This window comes from Xyrauchen texanus, chromosome 21 (assembly GCF_025860055.1).
Source record: "Xyrauchen texanus isolate HMW12.3.18 chromosome 21, RBS_HiC_50CHRs, whole genome shotgun sequence".
In the NCBI taxonomy this organism is placed as follows: Eukaryota; Metazoa; Chordata; class Actinopteri; order Cypriniformes; family Catostomidae; genus Xyrauchen; species Xyrauchen texanus.
The window spans coordinates 2,979,977-3,002,678 of record NC_068296.1 but is presented as its reverse complement, the minus strand read 5'-3'; the positions used below and the strand labels follow the sequence as shown (position 1 = coordinate 3,002,678).

The following is a 22,702-nucleotide window of genomic DNA, read 5'->3' as shown; positions in this document are numbered from 1 at the left end:
TGTAAAATCCTCCTTAAGCACAGGGGAACAATGAGTCCTCCTCTGCATGTGTAGAACGAGAGAGACTGTTTGGACCAAGACTCAGAGAGAGAGAGAGAGAGAGATGGAGAGAGAGAGAGGGGTAGGGAGGAGTCAGGCCCCCTCCTCAGCCTCCCCTTTCCTTTGGGACACACACTTCCTGTGTGGGTGGGGTTAATGGAGAGTGCATCGTGACGAGTGTGTGTTTGTGTGGCGTAGTAACCCCTCCACCCCTCCTACAGCTTTCTTGAACCCCTCCACCACTTTTCCCCACATTCAGTCAAGAAACCAGGCTCTGGTTCTCATTACACACACACACACACACACACACACACACACACACACACACACACACACACACACACACACACACACACACACACATATGGTTGTCTATGGTAAACACACTGGACTCCTGGAGCTACCAGCTGAACAGACACAAAGAAAACTCAAAGGAGAGTTCAAGAAAGGAAAGTGTATGGATCTGCGGTCGCTGAAATTATAGAGAGAGCGAGAGATTGAGAGAAAGAGAGTATAAAACAGCAGGGAGAAACCCTAAACAGTCTCTACAAAATATATAAAAGATCTAAACTATCAATTAAGTCCATAATTACTCTGTTAATAGTCATTAAAAGGACGTCGCATAAAAGCATTCTTTGGCAAAATCAGTCACATCTGAAAAAGGAGGAAGTAAAGGAAAAATGAAAAAGGATGAGAGAGTGGAGAGAGAGAGAAAGGGAGGAGGGGTTGGCTTGAAAAGTCAAAGAATTTTAAGAGCCTGGGAAAACAATGGACAGATGAAGGAAGAAGGGAGGGAAGGAACACAGTTACACACACACACACACACACACACACACACACACACACACACACTATTTCCACATATATCTCTAGGGTTGGGAATCAAGAACTGGTTCTTTTCGGAAATTCCATTTTATAAAAATACGGAATGATTTTGATGATGTTCTGTTCCGTTAACTGTTCTTTGGACGCAACACTGTGCTGAAATACAGCTTTTGTGTCCAAGTGTTCTTAGATCTGAAGGTAATGAAGAGACTGCCACAAAATAATACTAGGACAATCGACGAACCAACATATCTTTCAACTGCAACAGATTAATTTAATGTGACTTTACCCTCCTTTTGCGTTCGGTCATTTTTGACCCGGGAGAGGTCGATAATAATTTTTAAATCCCACATAGATTTTAGTACGGGAACCAAACCTTTGGGACTTTGTCAAGGAGATCAAAATACACATAATAATTGTTACAAAAATATTTTTAAAAATTACAATTATTATTATATATTTTATTTACTTATTTTGCATTTGCGGGTCAATTTTAACCCGGGCATCAATTGTGGCTTTACACATGATATTATGATGATCATTTTTTTCCATCTATGAATTTGATTTTTACTATTAAACACTTCACTTACATTTAGCCTCTTTCCTAAACACTCTCTCTACACACTTTTGTCTCTCTCACTGGAACACATATACACATACACACACACATTCCTGTACAAAACATACATGACAGATGTAACAAACATAACAGATAAATTAAATCAGAGTTACTACTGTCTAAAGGGGGTGTGACGAGAGCAAAAGTTCATGCACACATTAATCTAAATAGGGCTTGAAAGAGGAAATTGTTCATATTTTATTCTGCAGCATCTGATGCAAGTTAATAAGTTTGCTTAAAACATAGTAAAGAAGTATTAATGTTGTATTCTTGAGCTGTAAACATGATTTAATGAAGTTTATTTGATAAATAATATGTTGGTTTCGTCACTTTTGACCATCAGGTTGTTTTCAGCAGTTTTGAGTAACAGGAAATTCATTTAAATTACTAGTAATTCTCACATTAGATGTTCATATAAATTCTATATTACGTTATATTTAGATAAAACTTCACAGAAATGTTGATAAAAAAGACGTCTTCACATGTATCACTCTGGATTTGCTGTAGTTAATGTGTTTTTTGAAATGTCAAATAATTCTACATTTTATTAATTCTAAAATAAATCGCATATTAATGAATAACTTTCCTATTTGTCAGGTAAAAGCCAAAAATATCAATCTTTTTACATGTATGGACAGTTAAGAACCTATTAATGAGTTATAATATAGTTTTAGATGAAATCCATCAGGTTATGAACGATTTATAAGCTTGAATTCCACCGGGTCAAAATTGACCGGCAAATGCAAAAGGTGGATGCAGATTCTGAACGCAATAGGAGGATTAAGAAAGTTAATGCGAGTTAATGTTGTGCTTTTTGTTTAACTGAAACCAGTGACTCTGCAACATGGAAAACATCCCTATCACAGAGACAGTGCCAATAAACAGTTAAGAGATGTTGGTGGTGTTAACGTTACCATTTATTTGTGTTTATGAGACTCTTTGAAGGTCTCATGGGACAAAGAACAAACCTGACCTGACACACGTGACCTCAACACTTTCCAAACAACTTTCATTATGGAGATACTGATCTAAGAGCTAATATGGCATGGAGCATTCCCACACCAGTATTATGGTCACAGTGTGATGGAAGTGGGCTTCAGCTATTGTTGTGGATTGAGACAATCTAAGAAGTGTGTGCAGGCGTGTAGTCACGAGAGGTAGTAGACGTAAAAAAAGGGATTTCAAAGTGTGCCCAGTGATGCCAAATCCTGGTTAGTTCCAGCCCATTTTTCACTGACAGCTGATGCGCGTCCTAGGCCTCGTGTTTGTGCTTGGACTGGTGACAGATGTAGCCTAATTCATGGGCTTGATCTCTGGAAAAAAGGTTAATAAGTGCTTTCAAAGAGTCACAGCCATGGTCCAACAATTGTCCATGCCCGTGTATGAACAATCTTGTTCTGATATTTAAGTAATAACTGCTGACACACAATGGCTAGGTCTCAAAACCTAGTGAGCATCCTTGCTTTCTACATAGGCAGCAAACTTTTAAGGCAGCATCCTCACTGAAATGGAACCTCATAACAAGACTTGAGAGATTTAACGCTCAATTCATGGACAGAATCTCTTCTGCACCACACAAATACGAGAGATCGGTCACGTGACACCCGATCCCGGAACCGAGCGCCCATGAGGAAAGATGGCAGCCTCCATTTCGCTAGCTTTCTGGGAGCCCTGTGCTAGCTGAGAGTCATAGAGATGGGGATGCTGACGGATAGCTCTCTCCAGGTATTTTACAGCTCTGTGGTCAGAACTATGAGTCTATGATGCCTACGAATGTAGACAGCTCACTAGGTTTTGAGACAAAGCCAATGTCTTGTGATTACGCAATACTTCCTCATGCAAACATGTAACCCTTCAGTTTTGGAGCACAGCTAAAGATAGACCAAAAATAGCTTCTTACTTTTTTTAAAGTGTTCTGATGCAGTGATATGAGGGTGATTTGGAGTCTCTCTACAAATATCATGGGTGTTGCGTCATTGTGACTCACATTTGCTGCCTGGTCTCTTAATATAACGCAGGACTCCCACCCTGTAGTCTGCCCATATATACAATAAACCCCACTCACTCTTACTCTCTCTCTCTCTCTCTCTCTCACACACACAGAGTACAGGAAGGCTGTGTGTGGGGCACAGTGTCTCCGCAAGAGCTATTATGAGGGCTGATGAAAAAAGACTGAGAGGTCAAAGGTCACCAGCAGCAGACAGGACACAAACAATCACCTGTGACTCAAGGCTAGGAACCCCATGATTGACAGCTGAAACCTCACATCCGGCATATAGCGCCAGAAAAGGCATGTCTGAATTATTTTTTTTAATTACTGCTGATTAATATGTCCTATAAGGCAATACTTCTTAAATGTAGCTGGTATTAAGCTGAACCCAACCAATCAGAGACTTTTATGCACACATCCCAGTTTTTGAGGAGTGGTCCCAGATATGTCAGACACGCTAATGTTTCCAGCATGTTGCGTGTTGTCAGGGCGACAGTAATCCTGCGGGTGTCTGCTGCTGGGTTTCCTGTTGCGGGGTTTTCGGAGTCAGCAAGGCTGATGGAGGCGGTTTAGGTGGAGGATCATACACCACAGCTCATGAAGAAACCACACACACAGTACAACTTAACACAAACACCTTAACACATTTTGGCACAAACGCTCTGTGGTCTCTCATTAGGAAAGGGTTTGAATTAGTTTGAAACTCATTAAATAAACCCAACCACAAACTCACCAAGTCTGCAACTTTTACTGTGTGGCATATTTATCCGTCACACACACACTGCCCACAGATGGAGAACTGCCACTAACCATTAGCACATGTGAGCTTATCATCAAAACATGAACAAGTGTGCTTGATGGAGACAAGCTGCGTAATGAGAACATCAATAGTAATGTTCCATCAGATATGCAGATCAGAAGGAAAAATGCTGTAAAAGTGCCGGTTTAGTCTGGTATCTGCTAATTAGTAAGATTAGCATGCAAACTTGGGCACCTGATAACTCTTAGAGGAGTAATACTGTAGTTTTGGAATAGCTCACCCAAAAAGGACAATTCTGTCACTGTTTATATCATTATCACATTGTTTACCCTCATTTCACTCCATTCAAATATGCACAATCAGTCACAAGACTGTCATGGGCCATTGGCGTTTGCCATCACTGATGTCAAATATTTGAAAATGCACAAATGATGGTCTTTTCCACCCACAATGGTCACATGGTTTGCACGAAGACCACAAAATATATAAAAATACTGAGATTTCAGATATCAGGATCGGATTCGAAAAAAGTGGTATCAGGGACAAGTAACGAGTATCGCTGACTACCACCTCTGGAGTCGTGAGTTTGAATCCAGGGTGTGCTGAGTGACTCCAGCCAGGTCTCCTAAGCAACCAAATTTGCCCGGTTGCTAGGGAGGGTAGAGTCACATGGGGTAACCTCCTCGTGGTCGCTATAATGTGGTTCTCGCTCTCGGTACGGCGCGTGGTGAGTTGTGCGTGGATGCTGCGGAGAATAGCGTGAAGCCTCCAAACGTGCTACGTCTCCACGGTAACGTCTCATTTATGCATTTGGCAGACGCTTTTATCCAAAGCAACTTACAGTGCACTTATTACAGGGACAATCCCCCCGGAGCAACCTGGAGTTAAGTGCCTTGCTCAAGGACACAATCGTGGTGGCTGTGGGGATCGAACTAGTGACCTTCTGATTACCAGTTATGTGCTTTAGACCACTACACCACCACCACTCCATGACTCATCTCAGACGCGGAGGCAACTGAGATTCTTCCTCCGCCATCCGGATTGAGGCGAGTCACTACGCCACCACGAGGACTTAGAGCGCATTGGGAATTGGGCGTTACAAATTGGTATTGGTGCATCCCTAAAACAAACATTCTTCAAAACGTCTCCATTTGTGTTCCATGAAAAAAAGAAAGCCATGAGGGTGAGCTAACAATGATAGCATTATCATTTGGGTGAACTATTCCTTTAAATTGTCATTCAGGTTTAGGTGGACTCTGCAGAACTGTAATTTTGTTTAGTTTGCATCTGTGGCGTTTTTGCAGACACTTCTGGTTTCATTCCCCATCATTCTGTGCTGCCCTTTGCTACGTCTTTTCATTTCGCCCCTCTCTCTCTCTCACTCTCGTTTTCTGTAACAGATCCTCTCTGTAAATAGGCCAGAGTTTGGCTTTTTGCTTTGCTGGACGACTTTTTTGCTGAACGCTATTTTTAGCTTGCGGTTTGGGAAAGGATTTTCTGTTCCTCACCGCAGACTGAAGTTTTGCCTCTCCTTTGGAGAGAATTTAAACACTGGTGTGTGCTGTAAGGATGGAAACCCAGCAACACACACACCTGAAAGAGAGTCATTTCAACAAGTTTGTAACATTCAGTGTGTCAGTTATTGGGTGTCGCTGATCGTCTGTCTGGGGGTTGGACAGACTCTGTCTAAAGTTGCAAAAAACGCTGCTCTACAGGTCATGACCTCTGAAGTCACTGTAGAGGTTACCACACCCGAGGTCAGAGGGTCAAATGGTCAGACGTCATGAGGTTAAGCAAAGGTGACGAGGGGAGTTTCGACACACAGACATCTCTGGACATCTCACAACACGGCGAAAGAGAAACTGCCATGTCCACTGTTTATTTCTGCTAAGTAGTAGAGTTTTAAAGGAGAAGTGAATGAGTCTTGGTTCTTACATTTTCCTAAAAATCACTTTCATAAGCTACATTTTAGGAAGTAATTACCAACAGAGAGAGACGAAGCCATTATCGGATGACAGTGATGAAGAGATGGGAAGGGAGGACAAATGAAAGTCTAACTCTAGAGTCCACAGAGGAAAGAGACGGTTTATTAGGGACAGTGAGTTCTTACCTTTCTCGGTTTGACTTTGTCCTGGTAGTCATATTGAAAAATGCCTTTATAGCTCAAACCCAGCCACCACGGGATACCCTGCTTATCCTAAAGAGTGAGAGCAGAGAGAGAGAAACATTGGCACATGCACACTGATAATGTAAGAAGTGTCAGATTATGATTGATGACAGCAGGATTATCTTCAACACACTGAGTCTTAAGCACTTTAGTCAAGCACCAATCTTTTGAGAACACATATGGACTGATGCTTGTGCTTATTAATTTCCCCTCTGAGCAGAGACCCACCTTAACAGCATAATAATGCACTCCATATGTGGGCAATGACTCCACTACACTCATATAACTGTGAAAAAAGAGAAGGGAGTGATTGTTTATTGACAGTATCATGTTAGAGATGTTCAAACAATGTAAAAAGAGTGAATATGTGGGAGTGGATCTCAAAAGCGGCCTTTGAGAATACATGAAGTTGTTTATCAGAACGGCAAATAATGCAATATATTGGGCGTCTTACTTGACGATAGCCTGGCCTCTGGACTGTCCGCTCAGCTTCTTATAGTGCTCAATGACCCGGTCCTCACTGCAAAACACACAAGATACAACACTATGGAGAGAAGCTCATTCTTAGAACAGGCAGTGTACACGTGTGTGAGCGAATCTGAGAAACACTTCATTCAGATCAAAAATTGGTATTGCAGACACCAACCCCATGACCTATAGGTGACGCTGTCTCCAAACTTTGCATGTACCCTCATATCATGGCCCTGATGAAGCATGCCAAGTTTCGTTTTGATAGAACAATCCGCCTCAAAACCAGTTTTACATCGACCTTGTTAACTTTGCCCTGCCGTAACTATTAAACAAAGGCGAAAATCGAAATTCTTTACTGGAATGTATGTGCGGCTCGGCCTGGAGATTATATTCAGCCATTGTTTGGACAAATCCGACAAAGTTTGAAGGATGTGAAACTTTTAAACTGTTAACATAATCATCCAAGATGGCAGCCAATGTAATGGGCGGAGTTATAATGTATGGGGGTTCATTTGAAACATTAATAGGAGAGTAATCAGACCAACAAAATATTTTGTTAATAGGACAAATGGTTCAAAAGATGCACGCAAAAGAAATTGCATTTTTGGACTGGTGGTGGCGCTATGAGGTTTGTCCTACAGATCCCAAATTTGCTATGGGGACTATTTATGACCACCTCTATCAGTGTGCCAAATTTCACCATTTTCCTACAAACTTTTCTATGGGCGGCCATAGACTCCTATTGAGAAGGAATAATAATAATAATACTAACTGATACAATAGGGGCTACGCAGTCCTTGGCCCCTTAAAATATCGATACATGGATCTAAAGTATCGATGCGATACTAAGAGGAAAAGTATTGCACTGTATCGATATTTGATAGTACTGGCACAGCCCTAGTTTAAAGAGAGTGCAATATTTAAAAGGGCCAGATCAAATATAATTTAAACTACATTAGGGTACCAGATTTCTCAAGGGAATCTTTTCCCATGGTTCTCCAAGAACAAAGATGTGATTTGTCGCCTTATAGATGAAATTACTCTGACGTCACACCGCAGGAAACGCGCCTCTGGGTTCTTTCGAGCAGCAGATTTCAATGGTGGATATAAGCAGCACTGAAGTTTTAATCAATGTAAATGCAAAACAATTTCAAACTTGGTTCAGTGCGCCTGTGTGATTATGTTGGACATGTCACAGGTCGATGAATACACATCATCACACATTTAATACTTCTAAGGCCTGAGAATTTGGGTGCTTAGAAATGAAAACTACCATCAGACATACAATATGTGTCTTAACTGCTTAAATTACTAACAATTTTATAGCTTTATTTTTAACCTTAGCGGTTACCAAAGCGCTTTACACAGTGTCCCAATTACCATTCATACACCAATGGTGGCAGAGCTGCCATGCAAGGTGCTACCTTGCCATTGGGAGCAACTTGGGGTTCAGTGTCTTCTTGCCTAAGGACACTTCGGCATGTGGAGTCAAGTGGGCCGGGAATTGACCCGCCAACCCTGCGACTGGCAGCCGACCCGCTCTACCAACTGAGCCACAGCCGCCGATATTTACATTTATGCATTTGGCAGACATGGCAGATATATCGTATATGGTGGTCTTGATCATATAAGATCATCGTTAGATCATATCTGACCTCATATCTGTCACAGCGACAGCACTTTGGACATTAAAAGAGTCTTTCCCAATGTGACGATCTGGTGAAAATTGAAAGAAGCCCTAATCTCCAATAATCTGTAGGAAATGGGATGTTTCATCCAGCACAATTTGACCGAAGCGCCCATAGACGGCAGTACTTTTCTGGGCTACCAAAAGACCCGGAAGGGGCGGAGCATTTGTTCGTAAACAGTAACTTCCTCTATTACCTCTCCATTATCAGCTGACAGCTGTGAATGAGTGTGTCTCACCAGTATGCGAGTGAAGGGTGCTCCTTCAGTGCTTGTGTAGGCAGTGCTGGCAGTTTCTTCAGATCGGCCCTAGTAGCATCATTACTGCGGACAAAACAACACCAAACCAAAAATGAGAGGTGCAGAGAAAGGTAGAAAGATTATATGCATCCAATTTGCATACTATCCCTCTTAAATGGTATGCAAGGAAGAATTAGTGTGTCCCAAATCACAGTAAGCAGAAAAAAGCATGCCAAAGATTCTACAAGTATGCATATGTACACATGCTTTTTGGAATAATCGGTCATAATCTCTTGAAAACCATTGAGACGTATGTGTGTGTGTGTGTTTGTTTATGGTTTAGATACATAATTTGTCCTTTTACAAATATTTACAACAATATGTAGACCTCGTGATAATTCCCGGTACTGTCTCTTTAAGAACAGGGACTTTAATGCAATGTTTACAATATCAGTGCCATGTTTGATTCGAATAAAATGCTTATTTTTGTTGTAAAGACCAAAAAGGGAACTATAGGAGACATTTTCAATGACAAATGGATTACATGGATCTCATCTTTGGACACACATTACAAGGCAAACCAAACTTTTACTGTCAACAAGCAGTGAAAGGATGCTGAACTCTTAGCGCTTAACGGAAATATTACCAAGCAGTGGCTAATTAGCCATTGAGGTCAAGTATGTGAGTGACATACTCTCATTGTAAAGGGCTACGCATAGAGTAAAAGATGGGTTTGGGGATTTTAAGAATCGATATCATCAAATGAAGATCACAGATAGATAGAAAATCCATATTTTTTCTCGGCCCTCACGCCAAACGCGCGAGAATGGACGTGTCCGCGAGTTTCAGCCTCACTCGTGCCTCTCACAGCACTGGGAAACGCCACTTTGAGTTTGCACTTGCTTCGTCTTAAAACTGTTGGACATCATAAACGAATAGTTGCATAAATATAGCCGCCAGCAGCGATTACGGGGCTGAGCATCGAAATGGCAAACATTGCACAGCATTAACCACAACCCAATGACAGAGTGACTCCAGTCAGGTCTCCTAAGCAACCAATTTGCCCGGTAGCTAGGGAGGGTTGAGTCACATGGGGTAACCTCTTCGTGGTCGCTATAATGTGGTTCTTGCTCTCGGTGGGGTGCGTGGATGCCGCGGAGAATAACGGGAGCCTCCATACGCGCTAGGTTTCCGTGATAACATGCTCAAGTCACATGATAAGATGCGCAGCTTGACGGTTTCAGACGCGGAGGCAACTGAGATTCGTCCTCCGCCACCAGTCACTACGCCACCATGAGGACTTGTGAATTGGGAAATTCTATCCATTGATAAGTTGGTAAGTTAGGGTTAGGGTTAAGTTGTTTAAATCTAAATGTTATGACGTCAATGTATGTTTTCGCCCCATTGTGTCCAGAATTGTCTATTTTGGCCAAAAAATACATATTTTGTTGCATCACTTGATGCATGCTGTCGTAGGTTTTCCCAATACTGGCGCACTGTTTTATTACATGCATTCCCCATCACCAGTAAAGTACATACTTTTGCATAATCGAAGTATGCAAAATGTGGTGCAGTCATTGAGAAGTGTACGAGGTAGAGGAAAGGTACCATAGTGACAGAGTAGAGTTGGAAGGATGCACATGTAACAGATTTATAGCTGAGATGTTGTGTGTGTAGAAAGTGTGTTTGTCTAAGTGTGTGTGTGACAGAGAAAGCAATGGGTTGGTGCGTGTAATTTAACACTGTTTATCCTCTGCATTCCATTTCCTCCTCTCTGTCTCCGTTCCCAGGGTTCACACCCCCATCTCTCTCTCACTCTTGGATCGTGTGCTCATGTGGGAAGGAGAGTTTGATATATGCCACAAATTGGATCTGCTTTCAGTCTGCAGTGATACACTGATAGAGACTTTGATAGTGTGTGTGTGTGTGTGTGTGTGTGTGTGTGTGTGTGTGTGTGTGTGTGTGTGTGTGTGTGTGTGTGTTAAAAAGGTCACTGGAAGTTGATTGATTCATTCAAATGAACTCTTACCTTGTGAAGTCTCCTTTAGCTTCCTGTTGGAGACAGAAAACGACATATTTTAATATCAGTAATGAGTGCGTCTGGTAAACGAGAGGCTTGCATAGATTGCATGCTCTGATATGTGTGTGTGTGTGTGTGTGTGTCTCAGTGGGGGACGAAGTCTCTGCCATCTGGACTGAATCCTCTAAAAGGTCAAACACACATAACATACCTGATCCTACTCCACCTGGATCACACAGAGTCATAAAGGAAAGCCATATTTCTCAACAGCATTTTACATGTTTGGATAACTTACAGAACAAAGGAAACATTCTGTTTTTGATTTAAAATAAAGCACCATGTCGGGCTGAAATATTGCAGTGACCTGGACATGACTCTATAACCTACACAAAGAAGTACGTTAAGTCTCAGTGAAGTGTCATTCAGTTTTTAATAACCTCTAACCCGAAGTATGAGCATAAAGAACTAATTACACCCACAGAAGTGCATTTACACAAAATGACATGCTACTGATGACCTCACCTGTAGGATGTAGGAGGCCAGTTCAAACACCACCTCACTGTCCACCTCTATGAGCTCCTAGACAATGAGCATGAGAGAGAGAGAGAGAGAGAGAGATAGAGAGAGGATCACAGATTACAGCAGACGGTACACCAGAGCATCTTCGCTAATCTCTGTATTATCTCCTCTCTTTCTTCTGCAACGGTCTGATCTGTTTACTTATCACTGAAGGGTCTATCTAAATCAGTTCAGTTATTTCCTGAGTAATAAACTGCAGTTTTGAAGTGTACGGGGTCTTTATGACTTCAATGACCAAGTCAAACGTAGCGTTTAATTGCCTTAGCCGAACACACTGGGTCAGGAATTCCAGGAATGTCACACATTACTGGAATGACATTGGAAACATGACTCTTGTGAGCAATAAAGGTGAGAATGAGTGGTATGTGATCAGTGAGCAAGTGCTTTGTTGTTGGAAAGAATAGGAAGCATGGAGGACTTTCTTATATAGCTACAAAAAAAAAGTATGTGAACCCTTTGGAATTACCTGCATTTAAGACTAAATTTGTCTTAAAATCTGGTTTGATCTTCCTCTTTTAACTAATATCACACAAACTATTATTGTGTGTTAAGTGTTCTTGTTCTTGTTCAAACATTCACAGTGTAGGTTGGAAAAAGTATGTGAACCCCTAGGCTAATGGCGTCAACAAATGCTAATTAGACTCAGGAGTTGGCTAACCTGGCATCCAATTAATTGAATTGAGATTGGAGGTGCGGGTTAGAGCTACTTTGACTTGTAAAAAGCACTCAAACATTTTGAGTTTGCTATTCGCATCTGCTGACGTGGACCATGCCTCATAAGAAGAGATCTCAGAAGACCTACGATCAAGATAGTTGCTTTGCATAACGCTGGACAGGGTTACAAAGTTATCTGAAAGAGCTTAGATGTTCATCTGTCCACAGTTAGACGCATTGCATATAAATGGAGATGATTTAGTACTATAGGTACTCTCACTAGAAGTGGCCGTCCAGCCAAGATGACTCAAAGGGCCGCAGAATGCTCAATGAGGTAAACAAGAACCCTAGAGTGACAGATAAAGACTTGAAGGACTCATTGGAACTGGTTAACATCTCCGTTCATGAGTCTACTATACAGAAAACATTAAACAGGTATGGTGTTCATGGCAGGACATCATGAAGGAAGCCAAAGACCACCTTGACACTCCACAACACTACTGGGAAAATGTGTTGTGGACTGATGAAACTAATGTTGAACTGTTTGGGAAGAATACACATCACTACTTTTTCGCATAAAAAAGGGCACCGCATACCAACATGAAATATCATCCCAATGGTGGAGTACGTTGGAGGGAGCATCATGATTTGGGGCTGCTTTGCTACTTCAGGGTCTGGACCGCTTGCCATCAGAGGTAACTTGGGATTTAATTCCCAAGTTTATCAAGATATCCTACACGATAATGTCAAAAATCCACCTTTTGGAGTGTCTTAATGCTGTGATGTGTTTAATAAAGACATTAAATATTACAATTGTTTGTTTGTGTTTGTCTATACTTGTGACTTTGATGAAGATGAGAAAATAATGCAGAACCAGCTAATTCTAAAGGGTTCACATACTTTTTCTTGCCACTGTAATTTGACACTTTAATCATACACCAATCAGCCACAACATTAAAACCATCTGCCTAATATTGTGCAGTTCCCCCTTGTACCACCAAAACAGCGACAACCCCAGAAATACTCAAACCAACCCGTCTGGCACCAACAAACATGCCATGCTCCAAATCACTGAGATCACATTTTTCCCTATTCTGATGGTTGATGTGAACATTAACTGAAGCTCCTGACCCGTATATGCATGATTTTATGTACTGCACTACTGCAACACGATTGGCTGATTAGATAATTGCATGGATGATTGTTGATGCCAGACGGGCTGGTTTGAGTATTTCTGGGATTTTAACACACAACAGTCTCTAGAATTTACTCAGAATGGAGCCAAAAACAAAAAAAACATCCCGTGAGCGGCAGAACGGAAACACCTTGTTGTTGAGAGAGGTCATGTTGTGGCTGATCAGTGTATATGTCAGTAGACTTGCTGACGATAATGGTCAAATACATGCTATTTTCTCTGTAAAAAATGTACAATATGCATAAAATCGTTAAGAAGGTTGCAGCATTTAGAATAAAACCCATAATTCACTATATTGATAAATACTCTTTTGCCATGTTGAAAGATTATGCCTCCAGCGTATCTAAATTATCTCAGAGTTTCCCAGACGTTATTACGACATCCAAGTAGGAAACTCGTATTTACAATCATTCCAATATCACGTGAAGGCAACAGTAACGAGTTATCTTTTTTGTAAACACTAATGGAGTGGTGGTGGCGTAGTGGCTAAAGCACAGGGCTGGTAATCAGAAGGTTGCTGGTTCGATCCCCACAGCCACCACCATTGTGTCCTTGAGTAAGGCACTTAACTCCAGGTTGCTCCGGGGGGATTGTCCCTGTAATAAGTGCACTGTAAGTCGCTTTGGATAAAAGCGTCTGCCAAATGCATAAATGTAAATGTTAAATGGTGTTTTGAAATAGGTTGAATATGTTTGCAAGAAAAAAATAGGATTTCTGTTCATATTAACAGCTTAAAACAGCCGGTAAAATATAGTGATTATCTTGCATCTTTTTATGAGATTTATAAACGATGTGAAACCTGTCCTATCTTAATTTCAAATGACATGAATGCAGGCTTCTCCACATGCCGTTATGGGGCAGTAGTTGAAGCCGCCCTGTAGTGGTAGAACACTCACACCACAAAAACATTCCCCAAATTACACCTGTTGACCCTCCCATACATAAGTCAGCAATTTAATGAAGAATATAGTCACCTGAGGCTGGACATTTAAGTCAGATTAGTCAGATAGACACTTAAAAATCAGTCATAAAACCAGCTATTGATTCCAGTGAGGCTCAAAGAGGGATTCTGCTATCTAAGATACAGTTCATCTGCCCTAACTCATGTATGCTGCACTGCTTTGATAAAACTTTACCTTATAGATGCATGACTTTGCATTGAGGAAGAACAGCTCTATTGTGGCATTGTCCTTCAGATAAGAGATACTCTCTATGTAGAACCTGAAGAACAACAAGATATCACACATTGAAATATGGCTACAGTTTAAAAACAGCTGTTATCATGTTGCTGGGTTAACTTGACAATTCAAGAGAGGAGTTGGACATGCAGATTCATAGACCAACCAGCAGAGGGCATCATAAACACTCATTTATCCATTCTTGAATCCTCCCTCCCTCTCAAAACCTACACAAATAAAACTATTCCTATTGTGCAATCTTCATGTAGTGCTCAGATTAGGGTTAGTGGGAACTATGGCAACAAACAAACCATGAATAACAGGGTTCCCTCTCTTTTCAAGGGACAGGTTTCCAGGACACTTTATGTGATATTTAGGCAAAAACACAAGAGAGGACATGACGTGTGCAATGGTTATTTTATCTGAACTTCCGTATTCGACAACTTAGTTAAACATTATCATCGAAATGGTGTCTAATCAAATTAATTCATTAAAAGTTGATTCAAATAAAACATAATTATATAATTGCATTTATTTTAACACAACTTTGCATTATATTTATCAAATGCTCTTACAATCAGAACATCACAGATGTGAGATATTTCTTTTATACATTGTTGTTGTTATTATTGTTAATTACAGTAAATATTACATTACTATACAGTAGTAACATATTGTATTTTTTCCCCCATTTTACGCGTCCATTTAAATCGAGCTTTCATTTGGGCTTTTCTGTGTTTTCAATGGTAGTTTCTCACCTATAGATAAGCAGTTCGCTTCATGGCCCAGTGTGATTATTAAACCCCCAAAAAGCTGATATTTAATTAAATAAATATATAGTCTGTATGTGCTGCATGCTTCACACATTCATCATGAAGAGTGCAGCACACGCAGACTATTTATTTATTTCATTAAATAGTAACCTTTTGTGGTTTAATGGACCCTTTCACAAACCGTGTTGATGCGTTTCTGTATTATTTACCAGTGTTCTGACAATCGTTTTCATCACAGGGAGTGGGCTCTCTCACAATTCTGCCCAAAAACACTGCCGAGAATAAAGAATGTTATCAAAACGTCCCGCAACAGCAACTTCTCCCAACGATCCAGGGACAATTTGGTGATGATCCGGGCATTTTCTAGCATGATGGAGCACCATGTCACAAGGCAAGAGTGATAATTAAGTGGCACGGAGATCATTACATTGACATTTTGGATCCGTGGCCAGGCAACTGCCCCAAAAAAACGTTTACAACTCATTATCATAAGTTTGCAACTCCAATGTTTTTGTAGTTAATATCCCGAGTCTGGATCGTTACCATGCATTTGTGCATGTAGCAAAAACCTTTTAAGTCAAACCTTCACAGTTAAAGAGTTTTATTAGACTAAAAATATTTTCCAGGAAAGATTATTATATCAGGTTCTACCCTAACATTAAAATGCTGTTGGTCGGGTCTTGTTTACAGGCCCAGTTCAGGTTTCCGTTAAATTCCCCTGCAGACCTATAATACATAAAAGCGATGATCATGCCTTTGAACATACGAAGAGGCATGCAATGAACTCAAAATGAAGCCTACAACACATGACACGTGCTTAAGAGTCCATGATTTGCTATTTAGAGAGAGACAGAGACACAGAAAAAGAGAATAGGAGAGAGAGAGAGAGAGTGAAAGCGAGAGAGAGATTAAAGTGATTAAAACTGTATTGACAGCTGGTTTAATTTGAGATGTGAGTGAATCTGAGACTTACATGCATCAAAGACTTCAGCACTCTCCAATCAATAGCCCAATCACGGGTAGAGAAATAGATATCATGCTCTCACACACACACACACACACACACACACACACACACACACACACACACACACACACACACACATATACATACATACATACACACTCACACACATATACATACATACACATACACACTGATGTACAGAAGTCGACATGCATGCATTAAAACTGTTCCTTTAAACAGCACTCTCATGCAATCGCTCATGCAGAAGATGCATGCAACAATTAAAGCAAAGTGCATGCATGTGTGTCTATGCCTTTATTTGTGTCAGTGTGTGCGTGTAACCCAGAAAAGGGAAATCAAAGTGATTAAAGTAGAATAGACTGACAGAAAAGCAATCAAAATGTGTCCTAACTAATGGGTGAAATGCTGAACTTGAAACCAATAAACCAGCATCCACCCACAGTAAGAGTGGTAATGTACGACTGTGTGCTGATCACGATGCGATTGATGCACACAGTAAAATACAGTGTGCATCAAACAAGCCTACTTTAACACCCTCTCTCTCTCTCTCTCTCTCTCTCTCTCTCTCTCTCAGAAACACACATACACACAAGCAATACACATACTGCCCTGTTCTTAGTGTAGGTAATATAAATAAATATATCACGCTCAGCAAGTTTGATTAAAACTCGGCTGTTGCCATGGCACTCAAATTGATGGGGTTGTTAATGAGGAAAACGGTAGATTCTGATTGGCTGCGTCTTTGCTAGCTCTGACCCCAGTGGCCCAATTCACTCTCAAAGTGTTACGTATTTTTTCGAAACAGCAAGTGTCAATTTTTTTGCTAATTAATAATCGAAACAGGCCTTAAAAGGCCCCTAGAGGGGTTATAGTGGCACTGTGTAGATTTAGGGGCAACAGCTATAGTGCTACTTATATAGTGTCAACTATAAATAATTAACTAAATAATAATATTGAGACTGTAAAATGCTTTTTTGAGTAACAAATTAAGATAATGTTTTCCCAAAATAATGTGGCGCAAGATGGCGTGTTTGGCTCAGCCGCTGCCTCTATCCGTCTACCTCGTTTTGTGTGTCGCTCTGATTTTTCTGCTGCTTCTTAATGATGGTCTTGCCGCTCAGGTGTATGATCGCCAAACTCTTTTATACATAAGATCATCTATGGTGGATCATAGTGCTCTACCTCTATGGGCTGATATTCCACAATCCCTACTGTCCATGTCAACGCAGTTAGCCGGTGATTTTGGTGGTGGATTTCAACACCAAAGTTCCCACAGACATCGGAGGAAGTGAGGGAATAGGGCCAGAATTGAGGTGAAGCGGAGGCTGATCGTTGCAGATGAGTTTAGCCTCAGTGTATCCTACTTATCTGTGGCCTCCGTACGCTTCCTCGCAGAATCCCTGGCGAAGTCGTTACTATACCTCTCAAGATGGCACTGGTAAATGCTCGTTCAATAACCAACTAAACTTTTGTGTTGAATGACATTCTTCAAACCATTGAGTTGGACGTTTTGTTTTTGACTGAAACCTAGCGGAGAAATATTGAAAATGCTCCGAAGGAGGTATTGACCCAAGTGAAGGAGTTCAAGTACCTCGGGGTCTTGTTCACGAGTGACGGGACAATGGAGCGGGAGGTTGGCTGGAGAATCGGGGCAGCGGGGGCGGTATTGCACTCGCTCTATCGCACCGTTGTCAAAAAAAGAGAGCTGAGCCGGAAGGCAAAGCTCTCGATCTACCGGTCAATTTTTGTTCCTACCCTCACCTATGGTCATGAAGGCTGGGTCATGACCGAAAGAACTAGGTCGCGAGTACAAGCGGCCGAAATGGGCTTCCTCAGAAGGGTGGCGGGCTTCTCCCTTAGAGATAGGGTGAGGAGCTCAGTCATCCGTGAGGAGCTCGGAGTAGCGCCGCTGCTCCTTTGCGTCGAAAGGAGTCAGTTGAGGTGGTTTGGGCATCTGGTAAGGATGCCACCTGGGCGCCTCCCTAGGGAGGTGTTTCAGGCACGTCCAGCGGGGAGGAGCCCTCATGGAAGACCCAGGATTAGGTGGAGAAATTACATCTCCACACTGGCCTGGGAACACCTCAGGGTCCCCCAGTCAGAGCTGGTTAATGTGGCTTGGGATAGGGAAGTTTGGGGCCCCCTGCTGGAGCAGCTGCCCCCGCGACCCGACTTCGGATAAGCGGTTGAAGATGGATGGATGGCTCCGTTTTAAGAATTATGCCCAAATTATCTCACTTTTATTAGCCTGCCTAGAACCTCAGGTCGTGGTGGAGGACTTGCTGTTTAGGAAACATTTCTTTTGTCAGATGGTAAATGTCGGATCTTTCTCCTCTTTTGAAATGCAAATGGTTCAAGTTGGACGTACTAATCCTTTCTGCTGTGTTTTCATTTACCGTCCACCTGGCCCAAACCAGGGACGAATTATGACTTGAAAAGGCCCCAGGGCCAATTATCTCCAAGGGCCCCCCTCCAAAAGTTGGGGGTTGGTTCGTTTTCATTGTTGATGGGTTTTCGAGCGGGGAGATCGCCAAATAGGATAGCGCAACCGTAAAGACCAGGGCCCCCCGGGTAGTCAAGGGCACCATTGGCCCAGTCCATCCCTACCCAAAGTTTTCTAGTATTGTGATTCTTGGTAATTTTAATTTTCATCTTGATGATGTCTCTGATAAATGTGCATCTAACTTTAATCTTACTTGTTACTGAACCCACTCATATAAAAGTGCATCTCTAGATCTTGTCTTTAGATTTGGTTTACATATCAGCACTGTTTTGTCTGAGGACCTTTGTATCTCAGACCTGCCCTTTAATCTAAACTCATCATGTGGTAGTCGGTTAATTAATTCTCCCATCCTAAATAACCATTCTGCTTTTGAAAATACCTCCATTATTATGTCACATAGTAATATAGATGTTCAAGTGCAATCGTTTAATGCATTTTGCCTTTCAATATTGGATGAAGTTGCTCCTATGAAATCAAGAGCAGCTCCTTTGATCAATTCCAGCCGTCTTTTAAACGGATTTGTCGTAAAACTGAGCGGTGGTGGAAATCTTCTAATTTACTAGTTTAAAAGATCTCTTAATGGGTTTCAATCATAGACTGTAAAAAAAGATGGCCGACGCCCCTTCGCTCTTTTCCATTGGTGAGAACTGAAGCCGCCAGTGTCCCGATATGGCGCTGACATCTTGGGACTTGAGTCTGCGCAGTTGCGATTTCGGGACCAGACCTGCGCAGTAGTGAGCAGGAAGTAAAGCCGCGAAATCAAGGTCCCGCCCTCACTCTCGCTGAATCAATCGCAAGGACACGCCCCTGCACTTTTGACTTTTGACGGTGTGAAATAATTAATTATAGAAATTTAGATAATACATTTAAAGCTCCAATCTCCTCAGTCCTCCAAAGATCCCGAAAAAAAGTCAGTTGGTGCTTCAGTGACAACGCTCAGAGAACCTGTCAATCACAGCTGTCAGTCATGATGTCACAGCACTGTTTTTATAGCATCAAATAACTAAAAACAAACTTATTTTGAAAACAAACACTTGAAATGACATCAACGTGATAGAAACGACAGTAAATGACAGAAACTATCTTTGGAAAAAAGATATGTGAAGTGTAATTTAATTGTTTAGTTGGTCTCACGTCCCGTTGAATAACATGGGGAGGCGGGGCTTATGACCTATACTAGGACCAGTCACCGGGGGGCGATCGAGACGTTTTGGCTTCACTTTTAAGGGCTTGTGTGGCACGCTTGGTTTCAATAGCATGGTTAAGGATGCCATAACTACATCTAGTACCAGATGCAATCCCAAAATTCAGTTCCACACCATTAATAACATTGTCTCTTCTATATCACCAGCTGTTCCAATCTCTTCAGTTGATGAGTGCAACAGTTTACTGTATTTTTCGTAAGATAAACAATATACGAGATGACATTATTCCCTCTCATTCCCTTCAAATACCTTGTATCTCCAGGCCAATAATCCGATAACATTAGAAGATCAGAACTGGTTAGTTCTGGTTATTTCCTTCAGTTCCCTTGATGTGGTACCCTCTGATCAAAAGTGTAATTGACACTATTGGTCCTTGTGTGCTCTCTATAATTACATATTCACTGATATCTGGTTATGCTCCAATTTATTTAAAAAAAGCTGCTGTTCAACCACTTCTTAAAAAACTAATCTTGATCCATCTTTGCCCCAAAACTATACAGGTAGGCCTATTTCTAAGTTACCGTTTAGAATTGGTGATGCAGGTAAATGTTCGGTACTGATTCTTTTAGATCTTACAGCTGCTTTTGACACTGTCGATCACTGTATATTGGTGGAAAGCCTCAGAAAAGGTGTTGGTGTCTCTGGAACAGCCTTGAGGAGGTTCTCGTCATACTTATCAGACCGAGTTCAAAATGATGTCTCATCAACAGCATCTGTGTCCTGTGGTGTTCCCCAGGGCTCTGTTTTGGCCCCATTGCTTTTTGCATTATATTTGTTGCCTTTAGGGGAATTAATAAGTACATTTCAGGGTGGGGTGTATGTTATCACTGTTATGCACTGACGATGACTTCAGTAGGATCACATTCTTGCACTAATAAAGGCTAGACACAGCGCAACAAATACAGTTTAACAGAAAGCAGGTGTCAAATCGTCTAAAAAACAGCACCCCCTCAATGAGACGCTGAATAAACAAAAACAAAACAAAGACGTTCGTCTAGTGCGCGTTTACATAGAAAACAAATGGACGGTTGCAAAAGTGTTCGGTGTGAACAGCCCCTTAAAGTCGGTGGTGGTCTTTGGCCGTTGCGTCTTTTATTAGATTAAGCAATGAGTTGTTTAAATGCTTTGTCTGGAAAGATGTTCAAATTGGAAATGTGTCTCGAGATCCTCACGTTCAGTTCCAGTCTGTTGTGTTTCGTCTGATTGAACAGCCCCTGGTCTGTGCTCATAGTCTGAGCCGCTTCACCACCGAGTTCAGCCGGATACCACTGCTATCTGGGAATATCGCTACCCATCATGCAACTGTACTGGATAAAAACAATGTTGAAGCTTGAGTCGGGGGAAGTATACTGTTGCATCACTGCAACTGTCTAATAAAGCGTTTACACGCTCACTTTACTTTTGACTTAACATTTGAACTTTTAGTTTATTTATTTTATGCACATTAGTTGAAAATGAAATGCTCTTTTTTAACAGCCAGGAATATTTTTTGCAATAATGTAACAATGTTGGTACAGTTTATGTATTTATTGCGCCCTCTTGTGGACTAAAGAAACAACGTCAATTTAAAATTCTAATATTTTTCAAATTTTGAAAATATTTAAGGTAAAAATTTAAACTTAGTTTCTCTGCCCAGTTGACAAACCAACAACCGAGACACTCCAAAAGTGTCCATCTGATGCAGGTGTACACTGACGAGTCCATAAACAAGCCCTCTGAATAAGTCTTGGACTGACTGACGAATTAAATTGCAAAATGGATAGCTGTGAATTGTAGGCTAATAACAGGCTTATGTTCAATAATATGGAAATAAACAATATATTGCATTCTAAAGCCACTTTTTGTCTTGTCTTATCAATGCTTTACTTGTGTGCCAAATTATTATGAACTAATAATTATTTATATATTAATCATTATATATTGAATTAATGTTATTTGAAGGGCTTTCTCAGCCAATATTTATGTATGCAATTAATTGTGATTCATTTGATTAAAAATATGAATCGGTTAACAGCCCAAATATATTTCTTCTATACATTTCTAGTCAACTTAACATTTCTATCACAACAATTCTATCACAATTCCATGAACCCCTGGTTGGGATACCCTTGGGAAATGGCAGTCATAGGCGTATTTAAACATCCAATTTAATGCCCAAAAATACAGTCCCTATAGGAAGTTCACAAGGTTCAGAAATGCAGTATTTGTGTCATTTGTTGCAGCTGTACTCACCTAACGCAGAAGAAAAGCACAATGGGTCCAGATTTCTTGGGAAATTCGTGTTCCAGAACACGCCGATCCAGCTGCAACCAGCTGAAATGACTCCTGTGACACATCCCGAGAGAAATGAATGATAGGATCACTAATAGCAACCGGAAGTATGTTACAACATCTCATTCACGGTGCTTCATAACGTCATACAATGTCCTGAGAATAATGAACCACAAGAGGGTCGTTTTACATCCAGGATGTCATCATACATAGTGCGACTTTCATGCATTATGGAAGTGAAAGAAATGTGTTGCTCTTCCACGAAATAAGCTATGAACGGAAACAAACAAGCGATGACACAATGCTTTAAATTGTGTTTGTTTAAGAAAATGACATCATTGTGCCAGTGCGTTTGTTTCTGACAGTGAAATGCATCTATTTGCATGTTGTCCCGGGCGACTGGAATCTGCCATGCCCTTGTTAGGAAAGATGTCCAGCAGGGGGTCAAAGGTCACCAGACAACATTTCAAATTCTTTCAAACTACAAATAACATTGTCCCTCGAGTACTCCAGCAGAGAGAGCATGCGAGATGCTGCTTGTG

At 41.2% G+C, this 22,702-nt stretch overlaps 1 protein-coding gene across 5 annotated transcripts in view; it reads right to left on the bottom strand.

The window, feature by feature from the left end:
• frmd4a (FERM domain containing 4A) overlaps positions 1-22,702 on the bottom strand; it is a 193,636-nt gene that overhangs the window by 25,638 nt on the left and 145,296 nt on the right. For 4 of the 5 annotated variants that reach the window (XM_052151836.1, XM_052151835.1, XM_052151834.1 and 1 more), the window contains exons 4-11: positions 22,122-22,214; positions 14,382-14,466; positions 11,340-11,396; positions 10,827-10,849; positions 8,798-8,881; positions 6,855-6,920; positions 6,629-6,686; positions 6,344-6,430 (exon numbers count right to left, since the gene is read on the bottom strand). In XM_052151836.1, coding sequence (XP_052007796.1) covers positions 6,344-6,430; positions 6,629-6,686; positions 6,855-6,920; positions 8,798-8,881; positions 10,827-10,849; positions 11,340-11,396; positions 14,382-14,466; positions 22,122-22,214 — 553 coding nt within the window. Of the gene's footprint in view, positions 1-632; positions 1,491-6,343; positions 6,431-6,628; positions 6,687-6,854; positions 6,921-8,797; positions 8,882-10,826; positions 10,850-11,339; positions 11,397-14,381; positions 14,467-22,121; positions 22,215-22,702 lie in introns of those variants that run through there. The other variant, XM_052151838.1, reaches the window with a different exon arrangement.